This window comes from Nyctereutes procyonoides, unplaced genomic scaffold (genome assembly GCF_905146905.1).
Source record: "Nyctereutes procyonoides isolate TBG_1078 unplaced genomic scaffold, NYPRO_anot_genome, whole genome shotgun sequence".
Classification (NCBI taxonomy): Eukaryota; Metazoa; Chordata; class Mammalia; order Carnivora; family Canidae; genus Nyctereutes; species Nyctereutes procyonoides.
In genome coordinates this window covers 23,699,699-23,722,908 of record NW_026575049.1, presented here as the reverse complement: position 1 = coordinate 23,722,908, position 23,210 = coordinate 23,699,699, and the positions used below count along the sequence as shown (strand labels likewise).

General features: G+C 52.9%; 2 protein-coding genes and 1 pseudogene across 2 annotated transcripts in view; 1 reads left to right on the top strand and 2 right to left on the bottom strand.

Moving 5' to 3' along the window:
• Positions 1-9,345, bottom strand: part of LOC129511859 (NADH-cytochrome b5 reductase 3) — a 29,103-nt gene extending 19,758 nt beyond the window's left edge. Inside the window, exon 1 of the mRNA XM_055328958.1 lies at positions 9,217-9,345. Coding sequence (XP_055184933.1) covers positions 9,217-9,237 — 21 coding nt within the window. The 5' untranslated portion in view covers positions 9,238-9,345. The remainder of the gene's footprint in view (positions 1-9,216) is intronic.
• A 3,247-nt stretch (positions 9,346-12,592) lies between these two features.
• Positions 12,593-15,637, top strand: LOC129512145 (proline-rich protein 32-like; annotated as a pseudogene).
• Positions 15,638-20,604: 4,967 nt separating this feature from the next.
• Positions 20,605-21,066, bottom strand: LOC129511851 (60S ribosomal protein L30-like). The gene has a single exon (XM_055328950.1). The coding sequence runs from the start codon at positions 20,998-21,000 to the stop codon at positions 20,653-20,655; it is 348 nt and encodes a 115-aa protein (XP_055184925.1). The 5' UTR covers positions 21,001-21,066; the 3' UTR covers positions 20,605-20,652.
• Between the last annotated feature and the right edge of the window lie 2,144 nt (positions 21,067-23,210).

Genomic DNA, 23,210 nt, shown 5'->3' with positions numbered 1-23,210 from the left:
AAAGCTCTATTTCCCAGAGGAATCAGGACAAAGAAAGCTACATAACTAACTGAGCATGTAACCCTTTTCACTTTGGCTGCCAGGAAGCTCAGAGTAAAGTTCACAAGTAATTGTGCTTAGTCTTGAGCACTGTGTATCTGTGCTCCCTCTCTCCTTCCCCCCCTTTTAGTCAATTTCCCTGGTCCTGTTAAGTGATGTCAAGTGCCAGCTCGATTTAGACAAACTCCTGAGCCCTGGAGTTCTGCCTTCAGAAGCGAGGGACAGTTGAGGCAGTGAACTGGGCAGTGGGGAGCTCTGTTCCTTGTTGGCTGTGTGATCCTGGGTAAGTCCCTTCCCTCTCTGAACTGATCTGGACCAGGTGATCTGCAAGGTCCCCTGAAACTCGGAGAGTCTGCCGCTCAGCACCATGATGAGCCCCACGCAGGGGCTAATCTCATGAAACCCTCAGAGGGTTGTCATCACCACTTTACAGATAAGCAACAGCTCACAAAGCTTCAGCAACTTGCCCACAGTCACACAGCTGGCAGGTGGGGAGCTGCAATTTTTTTTTAAATATTTTATTTATTTATTTGAGAGAGAATGAGTGAGCGAGAGAGCAAGAGCCAGGGGAGGGGCAGAGAAGTAGACTTTCCACTGAGCAAGCAGCCCGACTCAGGACTCGATCTCAGGACCTTGGGATCATGACCTGAGCTGAAGGCAGATGCTTATCCGGCTGAGCCACCCAGGTGTCCTGAGAGCTGCAGTTTGAACCTGAGTCTACTTGCTTCCCCAATAACACTCTTAAACATCTGGCCCACACTCACCCTGCTGTGTGACCTTGAGAGGCTCTTCCTTGTCAGCTCCCTGCCCCCCACATCTCAACCTCGCAAAGACCCTAAGAGGTGGCTTAGAGTTTTATTTTTAATTTTTTTTAAGTAGACTTCCCCCCCCCCAAGATTATTTATTTATTCTAGAGAGTGAGAAAGAGAGAACAGGAGTATGGGGTGGAGGGGCGGAGTGGGAGGAGAGAAAATTCCAAGGAGACTCTGTGCTGAGCATGGAGCCCCACGCAGGCTCGATCCCACAACCCCAAGATCTTGATCTGAGCTGAAACCAAGAGTTGGATTCTCAACCAACTGTGCCATCCAGGCTCCAGTTTAGATTTTTAAAAAACAGAAAACCCAACTCCCATGGCCAGATAGCTCACTGCTCAGGATATTGCAAAAGAACACCCTTGCAAAGGAAGACAACTGGTCACTTGCCCTTTCTAGCTGTGTTTGTCCTTTGGCAAATCATTTAGCCTCTCTGAGCTGTTTCTCCATCCGTGAAATGGGATCTTTTCATCTGCTTCTAACCTTGAGGAAACAGGGAGGCCCATTCTCCAGGATAACTGGCCAAGACTCCTCAAAAATGTCAATGGCACAAGAAACAAAGTAAGATCAGAGAACTGGTCCAGATTAAAGGAAGCTGTGGTTGGTTGAGTGGTGGCTCCCAAAAGATATATCCACCCAGATCCTGGTAATTGACCTTGCTTGGAAAAAGGGTCTTTGTAAAGATGCAACCAAACCAAGAATCTTCAGAGGAGATCACCTGGAATTATCTTGGTGGGCCCTAAGCCCCGTGACAAATGTCCTATAAAAGAAAGAAGACTCAGAGGATACATGAAGACAGAGACAAAGACTGGAGTGAGTGGCCACAAGCCATGGAAGCTAAAAATTGTTGACAGCCACCAGAAGCAGGAAGAGGCAAGAAGGACCCTCCCCGAGACTTCAGAGAGCATGGCCCTGCCAACACATTAATTTCAGACTTCTGGCCTCCAGAACTGTGAGAGAATAATGTCTGCTGTTTTAAGCTTGTTTGTGGTGACTTTTATAGTCCTGGGAAACCAATAGAGAGGCCAAAGAGACAGCCCCGGAATGTGATGCGTGGCTCTGGATTAAATCCTGGGCCAGAAATAAAATAGTTAGAAAGGGCAATATATATATATTTTTAAGATTTATTTAATATTTGAGAAAGAGACAGAGAGAGAGGGCACCAGGCAAGGGGCAGAAGGGGAGGGAGATAATCTCCAGCAGACTCCCTGCTGAGCAAGGAGGATGACCCTTGGGGGCTCAGTCTCACGACCCCGAGACCCCCGAGACCGTGACCTGAGCCAAAATCGAGAGTTGGATGCTCAACTGACTGAGCCAGCCAGGTGCCCCTATAAAAGGCAATAGTGAGACAACTGGTGAAATCTGAATTAAGGCCCATGGATTAGATAAGAACATTGCATCAATGTTACTTTCTTTTTTTTTTATTTTATTTATTTATTCATGAGAGACACAGAGAAAGAGGCAGACACATAGGTAGAGAGAGAAGCAGGCTTTATGCAGGAAGCCTGATGTGGGACTTGATCCCAGGACTCTGGGATCACACCCTGAGCCAAAGGCAGACGCTCAATCGCTGAGCCACCCAGGCGCCCCTCAATGTTACTTTCTTGATTAGATCACTGCTCTGTAATTAGGCAACAGAATGTCCTTGTTCTTAGGAGATACACACTAAAGTATTTAAGGGCAAAGGGGCATCGTAGCTGTAACTTATTCTCAAATAGTTAAAAGATACACACACACACATACACACACACACACACCATAAAGCAAATATAGTGAATGTTAACACCGGGTCCATCTGGGTAAAAAGTATACAAGAGTTCTTCATACATGATTGCAACTTTACTGTAAGTTTGAAGTTATGTCAGAAAAAAAAAAAAAGTGGGGGTGGGGTAGGGAGGAGCTCACACACTGGTGGTCCAGAGGCTGAGATCCAAAGTCCACACAAAACACTGCTTCTCCAGAAAGCTGTCTCACATTTTGTTCTCCATCCAACCATCAGTAGTACACCTCCCCGACTCCAGTTCTCTCAGCAAATGATCATGTGTTCACCTTATCATAATCCTACAAGTTCCTCTTTTTGTCTTGGCTGCCAGGAAGCTCAGAACCAAGCTCTTGGCTTGCATGGAGGCCTCTATGCTTCCTTTGTGGGCTTCCTGAGGTAGTGTGTTCTGCAGAGCATTGACCTGGAAGTGGCCCCCTGCTCTATTCAGGGCTGGGTGAGAAGACCCTTACCTCTCAAGGCCCACCCGCTGCTCCCTGGCTTCCCATAAGCCTTGCCGGGATTCCTGCACTTTCTCTCAACCCAGGTAGGGTGCCCTGGCTGAGTACCCGAGGCCTCTCTGAAGCCTCAGTGTTCTCATCTGCAGAAGAGAGATAAGAGCTACTGCTCTGCCCCAGGGGTGCCCAGATCACAGAAGAACATGGGTGCAGGGATCCCTGGGTGGCGCAGCGGTTTGGCGCCTGCCTTTGGCCCAGGGCGCGATCCTGGAGACCCGGGATCGAATCCCACGTCGGGCTCCCGATGCATGGAGCCTGCTTCTCCCTCTGCCTGTGTCTCTGCCTCTCTCTCTCACTGTGTGCCTATCATAAATAAATAATAATTAAAAAAAAAGAACATGGGTGCACACACAGGGGCTTTTCCTGCTTCCCTCAGTGGGCCTCTACCACCGGGGAGATGGGATACCCAGGTGAAGGAGGGGCAGAGCACAGAGATCCCAGGGCAGGCCTGGCCGCTGTTCCCCAAACCGGCCCTGCTGCTTCCTTGCCGTGGCTATGGCTACGGGCCCTTTGTTGGGCTCAGAACAATGTGCCTCTCTCCCAGGCAGGGCCTCCAGGCCCGTTTTAGAGCTCTGCTCTGTGACTAATGGGTCTGAAGCAAAGGCCCCCGGGATCCTGCCAGGGCTCCCCTCTCCAGCCCCACCCATCACACAGCCAGGGCGGGGCCGCTGCCCATTTATCCGGCACCCACCGTATCCCAGGGACCACTCAGTGTTTCCCCTACCCTGGGTCCCGTTAAAGGGCCTGGTTGGCAGCCCTGGGCTCAGGGCTCGGGAGGCCGAGGTCTGAAACCCCAGCTCAGGATCTCAGGACAGATTCTCAGCCTCTCCAGGCCCCGGCCTTCCTCCAGTGCAAGAGGATGGTTCCAGCCAGGGCTGGGGGGACAGACAGGAAGATGGGAAAGGCCACACACACAGCAGATATGGCTAACGTTTCCAAGCTGGCACTGCTCCGAGAATGGGATGTGAGCAACCTGGGGTGATCCTAATTTCGACCTCGGGCCATAGGTGCCGTGATTATTATCACAAGCTTACAGATGAGGAAACAGACCCAGAGAAGGTCTGTATCTTGCCCCAAGTCGCACCAAAGCCAATCCACAGAAGGCCACACTCACAAGGGATATTACTGTCCCTGTTTCTCAGATAACTGACTCGCGTATGATCCTACAGGAAGTCGGAGTGAAGCCAAGACCCAGCCCCAGGCCTGTCTAGCTCTTCCTAAGCCACCTCCCAGGACAGGCGCCCTCGCTGTGCCCCAGCCACAGAGCCCAAGGCCCAAATCCCACTCACTCCAACGCTCTGATATCCTGCCTCCCACAGTGAGGCCCCAACTGCCAGACCGGCAGGGCGCCCACTCTGTCCTCAAACACTCACGACAGCTGCCTACTGCCCACATTCAAGGCCCCTCCCACATGGCTACAACTCTGGCCAAGTGTCCTTCTTGCCCCTGGCCTTTGCATCCTCTTCTTTCTGCCCCAAATGCCCTTCTTCTTCCCTTATCCAAACAGGAAACTGCTATTCAACTTTCAGAGCCCAATTCAAATGTCAGATCTTCCTTGGCTGGCCCCTCCCTGGCTAATCAGGCCTTCAGCAGAATTCCGCAGCCCCTGCTCCCCTCAGCAAACTCCGTGGGGTGAGGAGATTCTGCAGATGCTCTGCTACGGGCCCCTCCGTGTCAATCAGAGAAGCCATATCCATTGGGAACGCTGTTTAGGGAGAAAGTGGAGTTACACTTGTAGGAAATCACCATAGTAGGGAGTCCTGGAGATGAACTGACTCAATGGTCAGAACCAGTTGGGAGTCGTGTTTGGTGCTCCCTGGAGTTTTATTTTTCCCCAGCGCAGCTGTTTAAGTGCAGAGCCAAGTTTAGTTAATAATGTAAGACCCCTGGCCTGCAGCTCCTAGCATAATTGGCAAAGAACCTTCCCTTGCTTCACTGCCCCACAGCCGTGGGAGACAGGCCGACTGCATTCTTCATTTGACAAATGAGGAATCTGAGGCCCAGGGTGGAGTCTGGGCTTGGGTTCCCAATTTGCTGTCACTTCTCTCTCACCTGCCCCAAGCCCGCCAACACTGACTATGAAAAAGATTCATAAGTCGACAGCTCTGAGGGCAAGTCCTGAACATGGGCTGCAGCCCTCCTACAGACCTTCCGGATGCCCAGTACCAGCCTCGGGTACCCTGGATGCCAGCCTTGGTTCAAATGCCTAGGCCAGCGCCCACGTGTGGTCACAGCTGACACAAAACGGCAGACCCTAGAGCAGAAGCCCCAGAAGGGTGGGGGCATCTGTGTCTCATCACCACTGCACCCCCAGGGCTCAGAGCAGAAACACTCAGTAAATATTTGCGGGTAAGTTTGTGAAGGGAAAACAACAACCCCCATCCCCCCAGGTCTCTCTCTGGCTCTTTTTATTTTGTCTGGAAGTTTCAGGAACCAGGGCAAGAGGCCAGATCCATCCCATGCAAGCACGGGGCACCAGCTTACCCTGTTCATTCTAAAAACCCACAGCGCTCCAGAGCACAGGCCAAGGTGGTTAGGGTCCTAGCTTCGATCCTGTTAGGCACACCCACCTTCCAGAGGTATGGTAGCCTCAGTGCCATGGCCGGAAGGAGCTGCTCACGTGGGCAGTTGATAAATGTCAGCCTTCCTTCCAGTCTCCACTCCCAATAACTGGGCTCCGCAGAGCAACCTACAGCTGCTTTGCTCATAATTATCTCACATAATCCTGAAGCCTGGGAGACGGGAGCTATTACCGCTCCCATTCCAGGTGAAGAAGCACAGGCCCGGGTGACAGAACTGGCCCAAGGGCCAGGATTTGAACCCAGGCACCTGGCTCCAGTCCACGCACTGAGTCACCGTACAAGACTGCCTCTCCATGCCCGCGGGCACCATGTGGCCAAGAGAGAAGCAGAGGTGGACTTTGCATACGTACAAATTCCTATCTGGGGAGGCAGCTGTGGGCAGTTAGTCCTTCAGGCCATAAACCCCAGTGAGCACACCTACCAGGGCTCGTGCTGGATTCAAGGGACGCAAGCCAGGGGACTCTGCCCCTGAGGAGCTCAAGCAGTGAGGAAGACAAGACACAGAGGAAAGGGTATAGTGGAAAGGTAAAGGCTTCATCTCCAGAAAACTGAAGCCTTTACCAGATTCACAGAGGGCAGGGATGCCCCGTTCCCACGCCTTGGGGGTGGAGGAACTCTGCACCCCACTCCTGGCCCACAGCACCACTCCCACCCCTGAACGCAGTGGGCAGAGTAAACAGCAAGCAGAAGGCTGAAGCCAATGCCCCACCCCAGCTCCTCCTCAGCCAAGCTGCCTCGTACACACACACTCATGTACACGCACGTACGTATGTACACAACACCATGTCACCACAGCCACTCGGAGGTCTAGGGGAGAGCTGCCTTCCAGGCCTTGACCTGACGCTCCCCAGGCCATGCTCTGCCCACTGGGGAACCCACCACCTGCCTTTCCTCACCTCTGCTAACAGAATGGGGAGAGGGAATAGGGTCAGCCGGAGTCCCAGGATGTCTCCAGGGAGCCCCCAGCACCCCCCCACCATTGCCTAGGGGCCCTGCTACCCCACAGAGGGCACCCAGCCCTACTGCTCACCCTTCCCTGTAATTCCCTACTGGGACCGTGGCCTCCACTCCACCTAGGTTAGATCTGAGTGGGCAGGCTTACCCTCTCCAGGTGCCAGCTCCCTGTGTGGAGGCTTACCTGCCTGTCGCCCACCAGCTATCCTGCTGGAATCTGAATGTCCCCCTCCTTCCTGGTCCCCTTCTCAGGAAGTAGAAGGAAGTGGGAGGGAGTGGAGGAAGTTCTGCAGCTGGGGGGGGGGAACCCAGGAGGAGGGGCAGGTGCACAGCAGAGTTGCTCTCAGCAGAGGACATGCAGCCCTGCTTTCCTGGGCGAGGGGTGAGGGCCACAGACTAGGCACAGAGCTGCTGGGGGTGGGTGGGGGTGGCGGGGTAGTGGCAAGCCTGGGACTCTACCTGTAGTGGTGACCTGTCAGGGCCCACTGAGCACTCACGGCCGTGCTGGGGGCAGGGGAGCCACAGTCCCAGATGGCAGGCCAATCCCTCAATGTTCCCCCCAGGGGGCTGGCAGACTGGAGCGCCAAGCCCTCAGCTGGGGCCCCCTGGAGTATTATGGGAGGCGACCTCCTGCAGAGCCTGCACATCCCAGATAAGACGTCTGGTGCCCAGAGCCCAGGGGCCGAGCTAGCCTCCCGCAGACCTTGTGGAGCCTGTGCACCAGGAGGCCTAGCTAGGGTCTGCTGTGGGCATTTTGGGCCAATGGGGATCCCAGCAGGGCAATTTCTGCCCATCTCTTGGACAGAGGCGGCCGTAGAGTTGGTGAGTCTCTCCTGACTCCCAAACAGGGCTCTGCCCCTCACAAGGGGGTTACCAGGAGGCCTTGGCTGTTCAGCAAAAATGTATGGAGCGGCCACGTGCTGGGGACGCAGTGACAAATGAAGGTGAGAAGCACTGAGGGAAAACAGAGCAGGGGATCCCTGGGTGGCTCAGCGGTTTAGCGCTGCCTTTGGCCCAGGGCGTGATGCTGAAGTCCCGGGATCGAGTCCCACGTCGGGCTCCCTGCATGGAGCCTGCTTCTCCCTTTGCCTGTATCTCTGCCTCTCTCCCTCTCTCATGGAGCCTGTTTCTCCTTCTGCCTGTGTCTCTGCCTCTATCATGAATAAATAAAATCCTTAAAAAAAGAAAACAGAGCAGGGGTGAGGGTCAGTGGGTTGTGTGATGAAGGGGCATGAGGACGTTACTCTGAAACTGCGTAATGCCCACAGGTTCGCCCAAGGTGGGCAAGATTGCTCCTTGATCTGAATGCCCCCCCCCACTCCCCCAGTCCTGGGCTGGGCCACAATTTCATGAGCAAATACCCAGACCAAGAGGCCTTTTGCCTCATAGTGAGGAGGAGCCTCACAGAGCCAGAGGGAGGAGGCGGGTGCCCTCCAAGTCCCAGGCGCCCGGGGTGGAGGTGGCGGCGGGGGCAAGTGGCTCTGGGCCTGATCCTCAGCGCCAGCCCTGGGGCCTGCTCCCCGTGCCCAGCCAGCCCCAGGGACCAGAGGACGCATGGGGGGTGGGAGGCTGCCCTCTGGCTACAGCCTCCACGAGGTGCAGAGGTGCACAGCCCCCAGCCCAGCCACTGGGGCCTTTGAGAAACCCAGGAGAGGAGGCAGGCTGTGGGGAGGGACGGAGGCCCTGGGCTCACCCAAAAGGGACAGCAGGGTGGTGGACTTTGGAGGCCCAGTTTCAGGCCCTGCCAGGCACGGACAGGTGGCCAAATGCGTGTTGCACTTCTGCATCTGTGAAATGGGGCTCACAAGTCTGCCAGCTTTGTAGGTTCATGGGAGAGCCAGAGCCCAGGCGGGGCAGGAGACAGGGTGCAGCGCTGTCACTGCGGCTGGAGGTGCCACAAACCCTGCCCTCCGGCCACATCACCTACACACTCTACCCCCTCCCGCCTCGGCCTGCTCTCACACCCGGCCTCTCCCAACACCTGTGCCCTCACACGCACCCGGCCTGGGGCTCACGCTGCATGCCACACCCACTTCCTAGAGTCACACTCGGCCACACACATGCGCTCTCAAACTCATGCACGCTCACGCCTCACACCCCGTCACTTCATACACTCCATCAGCCGCAGAGGCGTGTTCACACTCCCGTGCACTCTGCACACGCACACGTCACACCGCGTCCGGTCGTGTCACCTACTCCCACTCGGCACACACGTGCGCTCTCACATTCACGCACACCCTCGGCCTCGCCCTCCAACTTTCCCCGCCGCGCCCTCTCCCACCCGCACCCGCACCCGCACGGGCTCCGGCGCGGCCTGCTCCTCCCTCCGCTGGGCGGGACCCCGCGGGACCCCGGCGGGGGATGCGGGGGGATGCGGGCGGGCGGGGCGCCCAGTGCCCTCGGCCCGGTGCCCGCCCCAGGCCCCCGCCGCCCGCATCCCCCCCACCGCGAGGGCTGGGTCCCGGTGACGGAGGGGCGGGGGGCGGCGAGCCAGGCGTCCGCGAGGCAGGGGCTGTGGGGCCGCGTGGGGTCTCCGCGCCCCTCCCGCCTACCGTGCTCAGCTGGGCCCCCATGGTGGCGCCGCGCTCGCTCCGCCGCCGCCGCCGCCGCCGCCGCCGAGACAGCCGGGCCGCCGCGCCCAGGCCCCGCCCCCCGGCGCGTCACCCGAGGAGGGGGCGGGGCGAGCGCATGCGGCGGCCCCGCCCCTCACGCCGCCGCGGGGAGGGGGCGGCGGGACCCCGCGCCTCGCACGTGGCGGCTCCCCGCGGCGCGCGCCTGGGCTCCGGCGGGGGGCGGGCGGAGGGCCTGCTCCGGGTCCCGTTAGTCACGGGGGGGGGGCGCCCCCGCTCGGTGGGATGCGGAACAGAAAATCCGGAAACCACCGGCCACGCCCGCCCTGCACTCCGGCGGCTGCGCCTGGCCCCGGTGCTGGCTCCACCCGCCTTCGCGTTCCCCGCGCCTAGGACCTCGCGGGCCCCTGCCTCCGGGCGCTGCCCCCACCTGCCTCTGGGCCAGCCCGGCTTACTGCTGCAAGGCCTGCCCGCCCCCGCCCCCGCCCCCGCCCCCGCGGGCTTCCTGGCGCTTCCCTGCGGCTGAGGGCACCCCACCCTGTTCCATGGGGGGGTGGGAGGGCTGCCCCCAGGCCCTCCGCATCCCAGGGCACTGTAGGCTCCTTGAGGCAGGACTTTGTTGTTGTTTAAGATTTGTTTATTTGAGAGAGAGAGAGAGAGAGCCTGAGTGGGAGGAGGTGCAGAGGAGAGGGAGAGAATCCTCACGCGGTCTCCCCACTGAGCATCTAGCCGGATGGGGCTCAATCCCAGGACCCTGAGGTCATGATAGGAACCGAAATGGAGAGTCTACTTAACCGACTGAGCCACCCAGTTGCCCCGGACTCTGCTTTGAAGTCCCCTGCATGCCTGGAGCCTAGCATATAGTGGTTGCTCAATAAATACTTGTCAAATAAATAAATAAATAAATAAATAAATAAATAAATAAATACTTGTCAAATGAATGCATTTAGCAGCTAGTACCTCCTCTGTTGTAGGCCCATGCCGTCCAGAGGGAGGCTCTCTGGCTTGGCCTCCTAGAATGGTCTTGGACCTGGATGTGAGCTCCTGGTAGTCTGACTGGTCCGACTGCCAGGGTGACACATTCCTGCCATGTGATGCTGGCCAGGCAGAGGAGGACTGGGCCTTCCAGGCAGAAGGAGCTGGGAAGAACATGGAGGTAGAAATCAGTTAGGTATGGTTTCAGTTTTACGGATCACAATTTTCTTCTTCTTCTTTTTTTCTTCTGTAATCTCCATGCCCAACCAGAGACTCAAACTCATGACCCCGAGATCAAGAGTTGCATGCTCTACTGACTGAGCTAGCCCAGTGCCCCTTATTGATCACAGTTTTATTAATTTTTTTTAAAGATTTATTTATTCATCAGAGACACAGACTAAGAGAGAGAGGCAGAGACATAGATAGAGGGAGAAGCAGGCTCCTTGCAGGGAGCCTGATGTGGGACTCGATCCCAGATCCCGGGATCCCAAACGGAACCAAAGGCAGGCATCCAATCACTGAGCCACCCAGGCGTCCCTGATCACAGTTTTTTTTTTTAATTTATTTATTTATGATAGTCACAGAGAGAGAGAGAGAGGCAGAGACACAGGCAGAGGGAGAAGCAGGCTCCATGCAGGGAGCCCAACATGGGGCTCGATCCTGGGTCTCCAGGATCACACCCTGGGCTGAAGGCGCACTAAACCACTGAGCCACCCGGGCTGCCCTTCTTCGTGTTCTTTAATCATGATGATTATCACAAATGTGGACATGTGATATTGGGAGTTTGTTCTCCTTATGAAATTTGGAGGTGACTAACTTGGCTTTCTCCTTTTGGTTATAGGCCATGATCCTTACAGGATCCTCACAGGCCATGAAGAATTCCCACACAGGGCTTTTCCTCAAAAGATTCATCCCTTAAATGGCATTAAATAAACAAAAAGTTAAATATCATTTAAATTAAGGCTATAAACGCTAGTCTAGCAAACAATCTTTACACAATCAGAATTAAGATGGAATCTATTTTTCAGCCTTATATTATTATTTAAATTATTAGAAGCATTTGTAGACTCAAAGAGGAAATAGCTTTCCTCCTAAGGTTATCACATTATTACTGCCTCTTTTTTTTTTCCAGAGATTTTATTTATTTGAAGAGAGAGCAGGAGTAGGGAAAGGGAGTAGCGAACTCCCCACTGAGGAGGGAGCCTGTTATGGGGCTCCATCCCAGGACTCTGAGATCATGACCTGAGCCAAAAGCAGACGCTTCACCCACTGAATCACCCTATTACTCCCTTTCTTAAGATCGTATTAACTAAAAAAAAAAAGAAGAAGAAGAAGAAAAAAGATCATATTAACTATCCCCTTCTCTCTTTATCTGTTTGAATCTCTTCATTTTTTTCTGTATATAAAATTAACATTGTTAATAATCCACATAAATTGTTGAAGCATTTTGCCCTCACTGTAATAAATCCTGTCTGTGTTAACACCTCAACCCACTAACACACTTCAGTATGTAAAGCACAAAAGGAAATTTCACTCCTAGTTACATCTGGAAGCTCCCCTAGAAAGTGACTCACCTCCCAGGCCTGGCCTCACACGGTGTTGGCTCCTGCTTGGCTGTGTGACAGACCCTGGCCACACATGACCTCAGGGAGGCCAGATCTGGTGTACAAGCAGACAAAATTGAAGCTGAAGCCAAAACTGGAGGCACATTTTGTCTGCTTGGGGCACCCAGATGGTCAGGACATTTGCTTATAAGCTCTGGATGGTGCTAACTGCAGCATCATGAGACCCCTTGCATCCACATCATCCAACTAGCTTGGTATCCAGGCCCAGCAGTCCTGTCCTCTGGCTGCCCCCAGCCCTGAAAAGAGACTGGTCCTGGTGCATTTATTTTGCCCAGTTATTGATCTGGGCCTCAACTCCCCACAGAGTTCCTTCCTGGGGTTTGGATCTGCTTGCAATGGCTGAGTGAGGCCCCAGGCCTGCTGCTATACACTATTAGCACTGTAGTGCTAATACACTATTACAATTCCTATCCTCTTTCCTCTGAGCTCCTCTCTCCCCTCCTGTCTGATCCTGTGTGCATCTTGGGAGGTGGGATGTCTCTAAGGGAGTGGTAGGCAGTGCAGGTTGAGGGAGTTGTGGCTCTGTTTCTCTGGAGAGGGAGGGATAGATTTCTACCCAGACTCCGTGGGAATTGCTTACCTCTGCAACAGGACTATAAAATGGCCACATGTGGGGGAGCAGAGAGAAAAGCTAGGATAACATTGATTAGGTGGCCCCCTCCTGTTCTTGAGACGAAAACCAAGTGGGTAAGTTTAGCTGCCATTCACTGTGTGACAGGCTCAGGCTTTCCCCTTTCAGGGTCCTCCTCTGAGAAAGGATGGCTGCAGGTGTGGGACAGGGCACGGGTCTTCAAGACCGCTTCTACTTCTGATATTTTATCTCTGAGTGCCCTCAGACTTGGAAAAATACCCAAGGTTCAGAGAAATTATAAGAATAGTACAAAGAGGGGTGCCTGGGTGGCTCAGTCGTTTAAGAGTCCAACTCTTGATTTCTGCTCAGGTCATGATCTCAGAGTAAGCCCCGAGGTGGGCTCCCCACTCAGCAAGGAGTCTGCTTGGGATTCTCTCTCTCCTTCTCCCTTTGCTGCTCCCTCTGCTTGTGCTCTAGAAATAAATAAATAAATAAATAAATAAATAAATAAATAAATAAATAAATAAATAAATCTATCTTTACCAAAAAAAGAATAGTACAATGGACGATCAGATTCACCAGCTGTTATCGTTTGACCTCTTTCTCTTTCTCTCCCCCTTCTTTGCTCTCTGTTTTCTTTTGCTGAATCATGGACAGTTAGTTGCAGATATGTGACCCTTCGTCTCTAAATACTTCAGCACATTTGTCCTAAGAATAAGGCCATTCTTTTCCATATCACTGTTAAATGATCAAATTCAGGAAATTTAACACCCATACAACACTGGTACCTAGTCCCCAGTCCACATTCCACTTGCTCCAGCTGCCCCTGTGATGTCGTCTCCAGCTATTATTTTTTCTGGCTCAGGTTCTAATCCCAGGTTAAACATGGAGTTTACTTGGCAGGTCTCTTGAGTCCCCTCTAGATCAGAGGGCAGGCGACCAGACTGTTTTCCTGTTGTTACCTGCCAGGTCTATCTACAATAAGGTACTAAGTGAATGTCCTAATCCCCCACATTGGTTTTAGCATTTGTTGATGCTCCTTGGATGAATCAGTTCTCATTAAGGTGGTTTAACTGGTTTACAAAATGCTTTGGGGAAAGAAAAAAAAAAAAAAAAAAAAAAAAAAACCTTTGTCCTAATCATTCCTGAAGGTCCTTTAGGGAGCCAAAGAACAGAAACTACCCCACAAGCCCATTTGCCTTCTGGGCATGGCCTGTTAGCTGAGAATCCCCTACTCTACTCAGGTGTTTGATCCATGAGAGAGGCTGAGAGGGTAGAGAAACTATTAGTTTCATTTTATTTTATTTTTAAGATTTTATTTATTCGTGAGAGACAGAGAGAGAGGCAGACATAGGGAGAGGGAGAAGCAGGCTCCATATAAAAAAAAAAAAGAAGAAGAAGAAGAAGAAGCAGGCTCCATGAGGGGAGCCCGATGCAGGACTCGATCCCAGGACCCCGGGATCAGGACCTGAGCAAAGGCAGACACTCAACCACTGAACCGCCCGGACACCTCTAGTTTCATTTTATAGAAGAGGAAATTGAAGGCCAGAATGAGGAGAGACGTGGGCAGCAGTGGAGCAGCTCCTCCCAAGGAATTTCTGGGCTCCAACCCCTTCCAAGGACCAGGATAGGAGTTTGGAAAGGAGGCTTTCAAGCAGCCTGCTGGGCAGAGTTTCAGGGTCCAGATTGGGGCTCTCTAATCCTTGACAGTCCCCCTCGCCCCTATAAACTGTGTAGGACCTAGGTTGCCAGATTTGGCAAATAAAAATATAAGGTGCCCAATTAAATTTGAATTTCAGCTTAACGATGAATAATTTTTTAGTATAAGTATGTCCCAAATAAAGCACTTAAACAGATTTAAGAACTAAAACCTCATGATGTTGGGACACCTGGGTGGCTCAGCGGTTGAACGTCTGCGTTCGGCTCAGTTCGTGATCCCGGGGTCCTGGGACGGAGTCCTGCACCGGCTCCCTGCAGGGAGACTACTTCTCCCTCTGCCTGTGTCTCTGCCTTTCTGTGTGTGTCTCTCAGGAATAAATAAAGCTTTAAAATAAATAAATAAAGCCTCATGATGTCTGGGATGTTTGGACTGACACAAGAGTCGCCAATTAAGATATAGGACACCCAGTTCAATTTTTAATTTCAGAAACGCAGAAAGAGAACTCCAAATCTAGAAAGAAGCAGTTGGTCCCTGGCTTCATTCGAGTAGTCAAGATGCTCTAAAGCCGAAGCACAAGTCCTCTCTCCGGACTGAGCTGGCCTACGTGGCCATTTAGCTGGTTTTCTACATCATCTCACGAAGATTTTCCTGATCAACTTTCTCCAAGGCTTGTATTGAAGATGTCCTTGGTGGGCACGTCCCTTCACCCCTTGGAGTAGTTGCAAATGAGATCCAGGAGCCGCACCCCAACGACGTGTCTCTCCAGTGTTCCAGTTCCATGCGAAAGAGGATGTGGAGCCTTGGGGCCCCCATCGCATCTGACCCGTCTGACCCGGAGCGAGATAGCAACTGGAGCGCCCCTCCGAGACCGAGACCCTGAGACCGCAGGAGCCTGCATTCCTGAGCTCTGTGGGCCACCACCTGGTGCTGCGGAAGAGTCCCTAGCAACAGCAGAGGTAAATAGCTTGGAGGGGCTGGTAGGCTGGAGGCTTAGGGGACAGGATTCTATTAATGTGTCTGGCACCCCTCACTATCATCACTGATGATAGAGGGGGCAGGGGGCAGCAGTGGGGGCACCCCTCACTATCATCACTGATGATAGAGGGGGCAGGGGGCAGCAGTGGGGGCAACGAGAGAGATGGCAATAATGCAAAGTTACACATGGCTTTGCCACGAGGTCAGGGGTTCTTTGCACCCAGGGGTCCACAAGTAAGAGGCCCCCCACATATCCCCACAATTAGATCAGGGGTAATGATGGAGCTGCCTCTAGGAAATACAAGAATGGCCAGCAAGGAAAGGCTGGCTCATGTTTCTTTCCCACAGGGAGGCCGGCGGCACCCCGTGGAGAATTGGCCAAGGTCTCTCCCCTTGTCTTCCAGTACTCCCAGTTTACCTTCTCGCCCTATTGCTCATTGCTTTATGCCTCCTCGACCTCCGAGTTTCAGTCCATTTCTTGCTATGCCTATTGCTTTCACTCCACTCCCAATATTTGGTCCTCCGTTACCTTATTTTGCCAATTTTCCTTCCTGGGGTATGCCAGCTTATGCATCCTCAAACGGAGAGAACAACTGATGACAATAAATGGAGGGGAAAAAAGGGTTGGAGGAAAAGGTGAACATTACTCATTTATGTTTTTATATTTGAAACCCCCTACCCTCTTACATTTTACTAATGTAAAATCTTACTAATGTAAGATCTTATTAATGTGCCTTACATGATTGAAGATTCAATAAAAATGCTAAAGTTTGAAAAAAATCTTACTAATGTAACATCTTACTAATGTGCCTTACATGATTGAAGATTCAATAAAAATGCTAAAGTTTGAAAAAAATGTTTAATTTCAGGGAACCAATGAAAAGATTTTAAACTCGGATGCCAGGAATTAAAACATGCATGGCAGGGGTTATCAGATGCAAGAAATGAGGCAGGTGAAGTTGGTCGGGACTTGAATGCCGAGATGAGCTGCCCTTTGGAGAGCAGATGACAGCCTTGGAGGAAGGGACTTAAGTTTGGAGAGCCATTGCCAGACAGTTCTAGAAATCTCCCCCTGGAGGCACCTGGGTGGCTCAGTTGTTAGAGCAAACAATTCTTGATCTCAGGGGTCATGAGTTCAAGCCCTACGTTGGGCGTAGAGTTTACTTAAAGATTAAAAAATAAGTAAATAAATAAATAAAGCTCCCTCTGGCCCTCGGGTGGTGGTGAGAATGAGCAGAAACGAGCAAGGCTGAAGGTCAAAGACCAATCCAGGGGCAGTTGCAGCAGCCACTGATATGCCAGGAGGTTCAGCCCAATGGTCAGGGGTGAAAGAGCATTCAGGAGGCAGGACTTATGGGGCCTGTGGCCCACCAGATCAGGAAGGTAGGCAGGAGGCTTCAGGCCTGGCATGGGAGGGGGTCTGGGGGGCTGCAGGAAGGGGCAGCGAAGGCCCGAGAGGCAATAGGGTCCAGCATCTGGAGTTCAGAAGGGGCCAGGCCCAAGAAGGGAGAGTGGCCCTGGGGCAGGGAAGGAAAGACACAGGGCTAGGGTGGGATGGGGAGCTGTGTCTGGGGGGCATCCCTGCCCACATGACCTCCTCCAGCTCCTTCTTGCCCTCTGAGGAGCTAGCTGGACTGCCTGCCCCGGGAAGGGAGGGGGGCGGCGTCTCCCAGCTCCTGGAGTGGGGAAGCCCAAACCTGCTAGACCACCTATCTACCCCCATCCCTAGCTGAGTGTCTGGAGAGGCCCTGAAATGATTTGTTGAGAGCTAATATATTAATCTCCTCGGGCATTTGCAATCTGAAGAGAGAGGTTGTTGGGAAGTGGGGGGAGCAGCGGGGAAGGGGTGGCTTCCCAGCCAGAGACTGAAGCCCTAATTGTGGAATCTAGGCACCTGCTCAGGTGCTTTGATGGGGAGGGGGCACTGGGACAGGAGGTCAGCTCCAGGGTCACCAAGCCTGTTCTGCTGAGGCCTCTTTGCAAGCCAAGCAGCCTGCTCTGGCACAATCTTCATGTGTACAACAGGGAAGGTGATGACACAGCAACTGGTGTGGTGTGTTCTGTATGTGGTAAGCACAGGAGGAGTATTTGAAGACAGTCCCGGCCCAGGGGGTGGTCCAAAACCCATATGCCAGTAGAACGGGGTGGGCGAAGGAGCCCTGGGACAGCCTAGCTTGAGAGCAAGTCACCCCTTACCCAGGGCATCCTGTCCCCGTCTTACAGAGGAGAGGTGTGGCTCAGAGAGGGAAGAACCTTGCCTGAGATCACATGTCCTGCAGCTGATGGGGGTTTGGGCTGGAGTTTGAACCCAGATCTACTTGCTTCTGAAACTCTGTTCTCCCCATGGCCTCCTGGCCCTGGAATTAAGCATCTATTTTTTTTCCTCTTCCTTGTTGCCCTGGGCTGCCCTACAGTGAATGGCAGGGACTCACTTCAGGGTGGAGGACTCTGTGTCACTGCCACCCCCCCACCCCCACCCCCCGCCAAATACTGCCTTCTCTAGACCAGAGATATTCAAATCTTGGCTCTTTCCATGTGACCTTAGGCAAATCATTCCCTTTTCTGGGCCTATTTCCTTTCCTATAAAATACAAGATCCTCTAGAATTTAGATAGACTCTTGACAGAACAAAGGTTCCAGACTGCTGGCCAAAGGATGGCATCCAGCCCACAGAAGAATCTGTTCTGAGGTTTGGCTTCATTTGAATTAATTGCCAACCCAAGATTTCTTGCTTGTGACAAATCCCAGGTTCTCACTGTAATCAGCTCACAGTCTGGAGGCCCTTCAGGTAAGGGATTTGCAACCTCTGGTGAAGCGGGTTCTAAGATCCTGCCGAGGTGCCCACACAGGATGTAATTCTCCTACAGTTTGCTCCCTGGGAAGCAGGAGACCAAAGTTCTAGGCTTGGCTCTGCCCCACCATTCCTCTCTGGGCCACATCTGCACACAGGGACCATCACACATCTCTCAGAGGCTGTGTTGGGGATTAACCGAGATGCCAGATGCACACCTGCATTGCAAAGCTGGATCTGTGGACAGGTGGAAAAGAGACCTAGAAGCACGATTACCTGCATGTCTATGGCACGCCGAGAGCCAGGGCGGGACCTGAGAGATGAATGTGGCTCAGTCCCCAGAGACACACATAAGCAACAAGCTGGAAACAGTGGGGAGGAACCCCAGTTCGGGAGGGAGACCTCATGAAGGAGGTGACATCTGGCCTGCCACCGCCAGATTCACTTATTCATTCCTCGTATCTTTACCAAGCACCTACTATGTTCCAGGCATCATTCTTGGTGCTGAGGGTCCAACAGTGAGCAAAAGAAAAATGCCTTTGGAGACCTGACATTCTAGTGGGGGGAAACAGAATACACCAGAAACAAACAAATAGACATAGAATGTCAGGTGGAAAAGGAAAGGCAGAGTAGGGCCAGGAAAGAGGTAGTAGTGGGTGTACCTATTTTATGTAGGGGTCAGCGAGGTCTTCCTGAGGTGATGACATTGAAGCGGAAACTGGAAGGAAGTTAGCAAGCAAGCCCTGTGGATAATTGGGGAAAGAGCACTCCAGGCAGTGAGAACAGCCAGTACAAAGGTCCTGAGGCAGAAGTGTCTTTAGGAAGCAGTAAAAATGTTGGTTTATTCCATTTCTACGATGCTAGCTAGCTTCAATCACTTGACTCAGCCATGTCTGCCAGGCTTTTCCCTTTGCCAGTTTCTTTCTCTCTTTCCATTTATTTATTTTTCTTTAAAGATCATTTATTTATTTATTCCTGAGAGACACAGAGAGAGAGGCAGAGACACAGGCAGAGGGAGAAGCAGCCTCCCCATAGGGAGTCAGATATGGGACTTGATCCCGGGACCCCAGGATCACGCCCTGAGCCAAAGACATCAGACACCTAACCACTGAGCTACCCAGGTGCCCCCTCTCTTTCTATTTACCAAGCCATCTATGGATGACCTTTTGATACTGTGATTACCTGATTTGACTCAATCCTCATTGCAGCCCTCTGGCAGTTTTAAGACATGTCTGTAAATTCTTGACATCCTGTCCATTGAAAGATGGGGGCCTGGGTCCCCTCTCCTTGAATCTGGGTCCTATGATTTCTTGACCAATAGAATATGGCCGAGGTGACACTCTATCGTTGGCGGTGGGTGGGGTGGTGGTGGCGGCGGTGCCACCATGCTAGCAGCCCGCAGAGAAGCCCCCGTGGAGAGGAAGCGAGGCCTCCGACCCTCAGCTCAGCACCAACGTGCCAGCCATGCGAGTATGCCATCTGGGAAGCAGGTCCTCTCGCCCCCCCATTGAGCAGAGCTGAGCCACCCCCCTGCAAGTCCTGTTCTAATTTCACATAAGTAAGAAAACTTGCTGTTTTACACCACTGCATTTCAGAGGGGTTGGTTACACAATAATAGTTAACTGGAACAAACCCCATGAAGACAGTCTCCCCATTTGATAGGTGAGAAGCGGAAGCACAGAAGGTTGAGATAGTTCACCCAAGGTCGGCTGGTCAGTTAGTGGGAGAACTGGCACTGGTGTTCAGCCTCTTAATGTTGTATTTTGGTGATCAGCAGTTCTCAATTTTAATGCAGTCCGTTTAGCAATCTTTTCCTACGGTGAATATATTTTGTGCAGATTGACTGTTTTGAAATTTTTTTTCCATCTATGACTACATAACCTCTTTGTTTTCTTTTTTTTAAAGATTTTATTTATTTATTCATGAGAGACACAGAGAGAGGTAGAGAAATAGGCAGAGGGAGAAGCAGGCTCCTCACAGGGAGCCTGATGTGGGACTTGATCCCAGGACACTGGGATCATGGCCTGAGCCAAAGGTGGATGCTCAACCACTGAGCCACCCAGGCATCCCTACATAACCTCTTTGGACGTTAAACACATGACGATGTGTAACAGCCGCCTGGTGCTCCGTCATGTGGAGGGCAGTCATTTATTTGACAAGCTCCATTTACGGGTGTCTAGTTCTTTCCTAGTTTTTCACCACTTCAGATGAAAGTGTGGGGAACACCCTTGCTTGTACATCCTTGCATTGTCCCAATTATTTCCTAAAGATACATGCTTAGACACGCAAGCACCTGGGCAAAGAGAGAGCAAAGTTCAGAGCTTCCTAGTAATGCAGCCAAACTGTCAGTGGGCATCCATGTGAGCCGGTAGGAGTTTTCTAGCATGGCAGTGACAAATCACGAGAGGATGGCCACCTTCCCTAAACAGAAAGATAGTCTTTCCCAGTTCAGGGAGCCAGAAATCTGAAATCAAGTGTGGTTCTCTCTGGAGACCCTAAGAAAGAAGTTTCTACACCTCACATGGTTGCCTGCCATCCTTGGTGTTTCTTGGCTTGTGGCAACATCAGTCCAGTCTTTGCATCCACTTTCACACAATCTGTGTCCTCTCTTCTTATAAGGACACCAGCCATTTGAATCAGGGCCCACCCTAAATCCAGGATGATTTAATCCTGAAATCTTTAAATAATTACATCTGCAAAGATCTATTTCCAAATAAAGTCACTGTCCAAGGTTCCAAATGGATCTATCTTTTTATTTTTTTTTATTATTATTTTTTTAAACAAGCTCTGGCCAGTTTTATTAAAGAAAAATTTTGCGTGATTTACTTTTCACCAGTCTGTTCTGGCATGCTTCTAATGATATCAGAATCACCTGGATCAATGATAGCCAGTGTGCATACTCTGTAGTATTTCCCACATGCTGTGCCCAGTTCAATATTATTGCCACTGTAGTGATGGACACCACTTTGGGCCAACACGGCGTAGTATTCTATTTCAGATTTCCTCAAAGCCGGGCAGTTGTTGGCCAGGATGACCAGTTTCGCTTTGCCGTGTCTGATCATTTTCAAGGTCTGCTTGTACCCCAGCACATACTTTCCACTTTTCATAACCAGTTGGAGCCTAGAGTTGATCGACTCCAGCGACTTTTTCGTCTTCTTTGCGGCCACCATCTTCCTGCCTTAGATGCGGGACGGCCTCAACCAACAGCAACCGCCAAGATGGCCGGGAGGGAGAAAGGAAAGAACTGGATCTATCTTTTTAGATGACATGATTCAACCCCTGATAGAGCCATTCCTTATTCTCTCCTTGGCATAGCCCAGTTATTGACGGCAGACAGGATACTCCCAGCTCGAGTCCCAGCTCGAGTCCCAGCTGTGAGCACCCCCAGGCTCACACAGATCTGGGTGGATCTGTCCCAACCCAGCCGGATGGCACAAGCCTGGCTGAAGGCTATTTGTGTAGGAGTGAGAGCCATTTGGGAGGGGAGCTACCCTTTGGGAGCAGGAGCTGGGCACCTGGGCATGACAATCTCCACCCTTGCGGAGCACTTTCCAGAACTTGTTCAGGCACTGCTGTGGGTGCCGTAACGGTGAGCTGCACCCCAAAGCAAAGTTAGCCAGTGAGAGAGGAGGCAATTCTGAGTCCATCCGAGCCACCCCTGGGACCTGGGCCATGTGCTATGGAAGGCCATCCTGCTGTAACACATGTGACAACACTGGGCCCCAGCAAGCTAGGGCTGACACTTGCAGCCTCGATCATCATGGAAAGTCAGTGTCGGACCTTCCGCAGGAAGGAGGTAAACCATACTCAGGCTCCCCTGCTGGACACGCTGGCAGGCCACAGGCACCCCCGTGGGAGGCACCGAGGGTCTCAGAAGGTGTAGGACCCAGATCGAGGTCTTCCTGGGTGCCAGGGGCTGTTATAACTCGGTCCCCACAGTAAGCCAGTGTGGGCTCCACTTGGGGAAACTGAGGTCCTGCGCTATTTAGCAACACACCCAAAGTAACACAGCTGGCGAGCGCGGGGGTGGGGGGGGTGGGAGGGGGCTTCAGGGTCCAGGCCCTCAGCGCGTGTGATGCGGCCCCGCCCGCACAGAATCCTGACTCAAACCAGCCAAACAGGAAGGACTCTCCTACAGGCCCCTTGAGTGGCTCCCCAAGTCAAAGAGGCGGCATCTTCCCACACAGGTGAGCCTCCAGCTCCCCAGCGGGGCTGGTCCTAGGGAAGAAATCCAAGGAAGGACCCAGAGCGGGCGTCTGTCCATCTTTGGGTACTGGAACTCTGATTGGTCCATCTTGTGTCCGGTCCCGCCCCCTAGCCAATCATTCTCGGGAGGGGGCGGGGTCAGGCGGGGGTGGGCGGTACCTCCCGCTGGAGTCACCGGGCTGGTGAGAGGCGCGCGCAGGAGGGTCCCCAGGGGTCTGGTCGGCGGGCCTGTGACCTCGGGGCAGGGGAAGTGAGCTGGCTGCCACCCGCTGGGGTCACCGCTGGTCCGAGCGCCGGGCAGACCCCCATGCCTGACCGGCCGTGTGACCCGGGCACAGAGAGGATGGGAGGGTGCTCTGGGAACCTCGGAAGGCTGCGGGCTTTGATGCAGAGGAAGAAGCCGGGCGCCACCGGTGCCAGGCGCTTTGTCTTTGCGGAGAGATAGCATCGGAGACGTTGATCTGGGCTCTGCTTTCTCTCTGGTTTCCCCTGTGTCTTCCTCCTTCCTTTCCCCGGTGCTCACCGTCCCGGGGAAGGGCGGGGCCGAAAGCCAGCAGCCTGTCTGGGGTAGGGAGAGGACTCCCAGCATGGACAGGGCTCCGTGAGAACGCGCAGAGGGATAAAGGCTCCTGGTCCGTGGGCGTCTGGGTGCCTCTGGTGGTTGAGCGTCTGCGCGGGCTCAGGGCGTGATCCCTGAGTCCTGGGGTCGAGTCCTGCATCAGGCTTCCAGCAGGGAGCCTGCTTCTCCCTCTGCCTGTGTCTCGGTCTCTCTCTGTGTCTCTCATAAATGAATAAATAAATATTTTTTTAAAAAAATAAAGCTCCGAGTCCTTATTTTACCTTTTTCCAGGTAGACCCAGGACTGGGGCAAGTGGCAGGATGCCAAGGGAGGTGTGGAGATGGCCTGCTTCCAGCCCCCATGACTGCTGGCCCATAGGATGCTTTGTGTGTTAGAGAGAGGTGCCCCCTCTGGGAGAGCCCCTACTCTACCCCACGCTGGGATCCAGAGCTTGGTGGGAGGTCATACTGGGTGTCAGGCTGAGTTTCCACTTCCACCTTTGCTTGGTTCTTGCATGACAGGATGAGATGTTTCTAACTGCATCTGCTTCCCGAGTGGTCTGGCCACAATGCCAGAGAACAGACTTGGGTAGTCTCCCTAGAAAAGCCCGTGGGT

Coding starts and splice junctions, on each gene's coding strand:
- LOC129511851 (XM_055328950.1), bottom strand. CDS start 21,000: ATGGTGGCCGCAAAGAAGACGAAAAAGTCGCTGGAGTCGATCAACTCT.